At 36.7% G+C, this 6,977-nt stretch overlaps 1 protein-coding gene across 1 annotated transcript; it reads left to right on the top strand.

Moving 5' to 3' along the window:
• Positions 1–6,107: 6,107 nt before the first annotated feature.
• Positions 6,108–6,493, top strand: LOC105981054 (60S ribosomal protein L36a-like). The gene has a single exon (XM_013010053.1). It carries the CDS (start codon positions 6,137–6,139, stop codon positions 6,455–6,457), a length of 321 nt encoding a protein of 106 aa, XP_012865507.1. The 5' UTR covers positions 6,108–6,136; the 3' UTR covers positions 6,458–6,493.
• The last annotated feature ends 484 nt before the right edge of the window (positions 6,494–6,977 follow it).

Raw genomic sequence — 6,977 nt, 5'->3', positions numbered from 1 at the left:
GGAGGATCATGTTTTGACACTACTTCAGGCAGATAAGTCTATAAGATTCAGTCTCCAAATTAATTAGCAGAAAGCCAGGCTGCAGATGTGGTTGAAGTGGTAGAGCATCAGCTGAGCAATCAATGATAGCCAAGCATGCAGTCCTGAGTTCAAATTCTGGTGCTTGGGATGGGGGGAAACAACATATAAAAGAAAAATTATGTCAGACTATGTAAGGTTATGAACCATTTGCACTGTAATATTCCAACCAGGACATTGACACTAATAAAGTCAAATGTAGAACATTTCCTTTAATTAGTACAAGGCTTCCTGGGTTTTTTTTAATCCCTTTTCCCCATTTCCATCAATTCTCTGAGCCCTAGACACCACTAATCTGCTCTTCATTTCTGAAATTTTATCATTTCAAGAATGGTAATAGAGTAAGAAAAAAAAATCTAACCTTTGAGAATTACTCTCCTGGAAATATGTCATCTAAGTTGTTTTATGTATCATATCACAAAAATGTCAATGAATCCTAAATTTAAATTTCATGTTTTTTTCCATGATTTAAAATATTTCATTAATGGTAATGTTATTTCATAATCATAGAATGTAGTCTTATCACCATATTGGAAACTTTTGCTAACTTTATGGATCTTTGTGAAAACCTGATAAATACAAAAGTCTCTTTGAAAATAATAGCATTCATGGCAACAAAAGCCTAGTAAACACGGTATCAAGTAAACAGTGTAAAACAATATCCAGGAAAACACTGAAGTACAGAGTGGAATATCTCCACTGTATCTCCTTTTTTTCTGAATTGCTTAGCTCAGTCTCAGCCCTCCAAAGGGTCTGTGTCAAGAGAAGCTTTCCTGTATCATTAATACCCCTCTGTCTCTCTTCGTGTTTCAGTCTTTGAAACAATTTCCTCCTAAGATACTAAACATGAATTCCTGAGGTTGAACAAAAGGATTCACTTGTCTCACAAGAAATTCATACGTGTTACAAAGCAGAAATCCCTCTTCCCCTGAATAATAGAGTAGCCTAGCCATGAATCAGAGCGTCACGCTGACTCAGTCATAAACTAACATATCATGCCTCAGACAACAACTTGATTTGTCAAGAGACAATCCCTGTGCGGGCTTCCAATAGCATCAATACCCACTGAAGAGGATATAATGAAGCCCTTGGTGGGCTAATTTTATTTTATTTTATTTTTAATAACTAGGGGTCTATGAGTATACAACAGAAAGTAGAGAATAGGTGGGAAGAACTTAGCTGTGTTCTAAATGTGGAGCAGTGGCTTCACCTCCCTGTTCTTTGATAAAGAATGTTAAGACATCCAAAACAGTTTGCTCTCCAAAAGCTTCACACGTTTATTTCTACCCAGTAAGCACTATCAGGTTTTCTCCTGGTATAACATTTTCTTCTAAATTAACTGCAGAAAAGCTCAGTGCTTCATGTTTGTTATCTGTTTCTATTATGGCTTGAGGACAGAGAAAATTGATTCTGATTCACTCTACCACTTGCTGCGAGCACTTTGGAGTAAAGGTATTTGTCGATTTGGATAATTTCTTAGAAGCTTGTTATTTGCTTGGGAATACATCCATTACCCCCAAATGGGAAGAAGAAGGAGCTGAATCAGCCATATTTTACAGCTAAAATAAGAGCTTTATGTTAGCACAGGGTATGTATAGATTAGTGGTAATCTTAATAATTTCATATAGATATCAACTTGGAATCTGCATGAGGCAAGTGTTCCATTAATTAAAAGAAATTAGTATGTGTAGTCAAAAATGTCCCTACCTTTAGCCTGCGTCTATCTTCAGTACCAAATGTGACACCTTTCAAAACCCAAGGAAATGAGTTCATTATGCTTACGCTACATGTTCTGATCAAAAACAGTTTCTTAGTTAAAACATGATCTCTAGTGCCTTAATGTTTTCTTCGTATCTTTCTGACATACAGTCAGCTCACTGGCTCACCTATTGGACACTATGCCATGACTTCAGAGACATAAGGTTCCGATTGTGTGCAAATCCTTTGAAGATCTGTCTGAAGCATATTTTCCCATGATTACTGTGCTTACAAATCCCAGCATACCCCTGTATTCCTACTTGAGAATGGTACAGTTTTCAAAAACCAAACATGGGCTTTACACACATCTCCAAGAATTTCCCTTGGTTCTTCTGACTTCTCCATGATATTTTCTGTCTTTTTGTTTATCTACCATGGAGCTATGCATCCATCTGTATTCAATTAAAGCTTCTTTACTATTCCCTCATTGTTCTAGAATTATCCTTAGATTTTTTTGTCACATAATGGGTAATTATTTCTTGACATGTCTCTTTGTTTTATAGGTTGAGGATTTTTTCCTACTTAGTTATACTTTTTGTCTAAAATGTTAGACAATAAATAATTGTTTTACTTGAATGAATGAGCAATAATACAATTAAGAATAACATAAATGGCAAACAGAAATGCATTCATCTTCTTTTGGAAGTACCAAAGAAAGAAGGGATATTTTCTCACACAAAGTGACATAAACTCAGTCTTAAATAATGAGTAGCGTTTAGGCTAGGCTGAAATGAGATGGAAGTTGTTCTTTCTTTGCTCACAAACAAGGATGTTTCTCTGGGAAAAGTACAGTTGATGAATCCCAAATATCGTTGAGCTCTTTTTAAGAGAATTTCAAATAACACAACCTTTTCTTTGCCTCTAGAACCCTAAATTTCATTTAGAATGAGGACTCTTTCAGAGTATTTCAAACGATACAACCTTTCCCTGTCTCTAATACCCCAAGACAACAACCAAGGCACTTGACTTTGACTCTTGGATTTGGGTATATTAAAGTAATTAAAGCATTTATGTGGGCTTTGAACAGTCCTAAACTAGGTTCAAATCTCCATTACTTAGATTGTTGGGAGAGTGATTTGATTTGTCTTCTGTAGGTCTCTTTATCATCTGTAAAATGGAACTAGATAATGTGCCTCTTTTTAAGTGAGTCCACATGAAAATTAAGTGGAATGTTCACCAATTGCCAGGCACAATATGTTTACCAAATGTTTACCAATTCTGCCTGGCAGAATGCCACCGTCCTGGAAATTTTAGTTCCCTTTTCTATGATCTCAATACACAACTGTGATACTTTCATTTTTATTCACTGTGTGTACATTGTTAGAGGCTGGAGAGAGCCAGTGGGGTGGATGTATAGTAACTGTGTGCATTAGCTATGCAGCAGATTATGAGGAAGAGATTGTAACACTACCCAGACCTGAGCATAAACAGTAAATCTTTCCATGTGTAGTGTGTTGTGCTGACCTCCGAGATTCTCTGGAGGCCCAGTGTGGCCTGGATTGCTGACACAGGCATGATAAAAACTCTGCTTCTCAGTCAAAATCTTCAGCTCACTTTCACTTCACCTGTTATTTTTTTTTATTTTTTTTACTTCCCAGATTCTGAACACTACCCTCATTCCGTTCGATTTGTGCTTAGAGATAAAGAGAAACAAATGTCTGGAAATAAGACCCACATGCTATGTCAGCTAGTTTTGAAATTCCAATCCAGGCTGCTCATAAATGAGTCTGTTTCTTCGTGGATGGTCTCTGTTCCTATCTCTCAGCAAGACTGTGTGAGACTCTAGGGCAGACACATCTGTATTTGACACTGTGAGGATACACAGAGCCAGAGAAACAATGTACTGATGAATGTATCTTCTGCTGTTTGACAAGTAAAACAACTTAGCTTAATCACTACAAATTTTTCTGAACATATCACATGCATTTATTAGTTTGAAAAATACTTCTGAGCATCTTCTATGTGATAAGCACAGCATCATATCCTAGAGATTTGTTGAGTGAAAAACAATACAAATGAGGTCTTGTGATTGGAGAGCTTAGTATCTACTACAGTTAAGCAAAAATGGATTGAGAGAACCAGGCACCAGTGGCTCATGCCAGTAATCCTAGCCACTCAGGAAGCTGAGATCTGAGAATCTCAGTTTGAAGCCAGTCCAGGCAGAAAAGTCCTTGTGAGACTCATCTCCAATTAACCACTCAAAAGTGGGAAGTTGTGCTGTGGCTCAAGTGGTAGGCTCAGGGACAGCTCCCAGGCCCTGAGTTCAGGCTCTACAACTGACAAAAAAATGAATTTAGCCTGTTTTCCTATTTGCATACCTAGATACCTAGTATGATACATGGAAATCAAAGCATAGAGAAAGCACAAATACATAGCAGGATACACACACACACACACACACACACACACACACACACACACACACACACACACACACACACACACACACACACACACACACACACTACTAGCCATCCAAGTATATTTCAAAAGCAATAAGATAGAGCAAATGGGAAACTATTTGTGGGGATGTGTACAAATGAACTTGAAATCATACTTTAAGAATATTCCAATGTTTATGAGTTTTAAGTATATTTTAGATATGAAGCTCTAGTCAGGTGCATAGCTGGTAAAAATCTCCCATTCTGTGGACTTTCTCTTCATCTTATTAGTTATGTCCTTTACCATTCAGAAACTCTACAGTTTGATGTAGCCCTATTTATCCAATCTTTCTTTGATTTGTTGTAATTCTGGATCTTAGGAAGTTTCAAACCATGCTTAGGAGCCCTAAGCGTGTTCTTTACCCTTTCCTGTAATATTTTCATGGTATCTGGCCTTATATTGAGGTCTTTAAAACATTTTGAGTTGATTCTAGTGCAAGGTGATATATAAGGATGTATCTTCAGTTTTTTACATGTGGACAGTCAATTTTGCCAGGACCATTGTTGAAGAGGCTATCTTTCTTCCAACCTATGTTTTTGGCTCATTTATCAAATATTAGGTAGGTATTCTATTTTGTTCCATTGGTTCTGGGGTCTATTCCTATGCCAGTACAAAGCTGTTTTTATTACTATAGCTTTGTAATACAGTTTGAAGTTTGGTATTGATATTCTGCCAACACAGCTCTTCCTAATAAGTATTGGTTTTTGCTATTCAGGGTCCTTTGTTATTCCATTTGAATTTTTGGATTTCTTTCTCTATTTAATTGAATGTTGTTAGGATTTTGATGGGTATTACATTGAATTTGTAAAGTGCTTTGGGGAGTATTGTTATTTTCATGATGGCAGTCTTTCCAGTCCAGGAAGATAGAAGGTTTTTCCATTTCCTTAGATCTGCTGCAATTTCCTTTTTCACATTTTAAAGTTTTCACAATAGAGGTCCTTCACATCTTTGCTTCAGTTAATTTGTAGGGGTTTTTTTTGAGGCTATTACCAATGAACTTAGCTTCCTGATTTCAGTCTTGCTCTTGTCATTGTTGGCATACAGAAAACCTACTGATTTCTGTGGGTTAATTTTATACACTGCTACTTTACTAAATTTTAGGATCAGTTCAAGTAAATTGGGGGAGGAATCTGTAGGGTTCTTAAAGAAACAACTCAATAAATGAACTTAGGCTGAAAGATAGATTTCTCAGAAGAAGTAAAACTGGCCAATAGACATATGAAGAATTGTTCAACAACTCTGGCTATACAACAAATGCAAATCAAAACAACATTGAGATTCCACATCACCCCTGTTAGACTGGCCATGAAGAAATGGCCATGAATAGCCAAGAATAACCAATGAAGAGAACTTAACAATAACAAATGCTGGTGTGGATGGATGTGGCCAAAAGAGAACACTACTACACTGTTGGTGGGAATGTAAACTTGTTCAGCCACTCTGGAAATCAGTAAGGAAATCAATTCTACTCCTGGGCATGTATTCAATAGAATAGAAACAAGGCCACACTATAGCTACCAGCACTATGTTCATTGTGGCATTGTTTACCATATCCAAGTTATTGGATCAACCCAGATGCCCCTCAGTAGATGAATGGATCAAGAAAATGTGATACATATACACAATGGAATTCTGTGCTTCCATCAGAAAGAATGATATTGTACCATTTGTAAGGAAATGAAAGAGTTGGAAAAAATTATATTAAACAAAGTAAGCCAGACCCAGAAAAACATAGGTTTTATGGTTTCCTTCATTTCTGGTTAATAGAATGTGCCTATAACTCTACAAGTAAACACACTGTATGGTAAAAGAAAAATAATACACTTTTTTTTGGCGCTGCTGCAGGCTTCCTGCCACCATGGTTAACGTTCCTAAAACCCGCCGTACTTTTTGTAAGAAGTGTGGCAAGCACCAACCTCACAAAGTAACACAGTACAAGAAGGGCAAGGATTCTCTGTATGCCCAGGGAAAGCGTCGTTATGACAGGAAGCAGAGTGGCTATGGCGGTCAGACTAAGCCAATTTTCCGGAAAAAAGCTAAAACTACAAAGAAGATTGTGCTGAGACTTGAATGTGTTGAGCCTAACTGTAGATCTAAGAGAATGCTAACTATTAAGAGATGCAAACATTTTGAATTGGGTGGAGATAAAAAGAGAAAGGGGCAAGTGATCCAGTTTTAAGCTCCAACTTTCGTTATGAAGACAATAAAATTGTGAGGTCAAATTCAAAAAAAAAAGAAAAATAATACACTGGAGCATGATAAATTATATACATTTCTAGTCATTCACACAGTGAGACCAAAGAAGGATATTCTTAGGAGAGGGTCACAAAGGCACAATAGCTAAGTCATATAAAATAGTATTTATGGATGTGAACTCTAGGAAATGAAAATGAGGGTTTTTTCTGTTTTGTTTCTTTTTCCTTTTGTTTGTTGGTTTGTTTATCTGCCTTTGGGGGAGAATAAAGGGGTCACAGTGCAGCAGTGATACTCACTAGACACTATGTTGAAACTGAAGTGTACAACTCATGGGTGGGGATGGGAGAGAAAAACTTGGAAAGAATGAAGGAAAGAGTAACATTGTTCAAAATGAAATGTGTTTTTTTTTACTTATGTAATGGTAAGCCCTCTGTATACTCTGTGTATCACTTTTGCAATAACAATAAATAAAAGATATTATTCTGAAGCATACTAGACAGATT

Source organism: Dipodomys ordii, unplaced genomic scaffold, assembly GCF_000151885.1.
Source record: "Dipodomys ordii isolate 6190 unplaced genomic scaffold, Dord_2.0 Scaffold11, whole genome shotgun sequence".
NCBI lineage: Eukaryota > Metazoa > Chordata > Mammalia > Rodentia > Heteromyidae > Dipodomys > Dipodomys ordii.
This window is presented reverse-complemented; position numbering and strand designations above follow the sequence as displayed.

What these genes read in the sequence shown, in the direction of transcription:
- LOC105981054 (XM_013010053.1), top strand. Translation starts at nt 6,137, where the DNA reads ATGGTTAACGTTCCTAAAACCCGCCGTACTTTTTGTAAGAAGTGTGGC.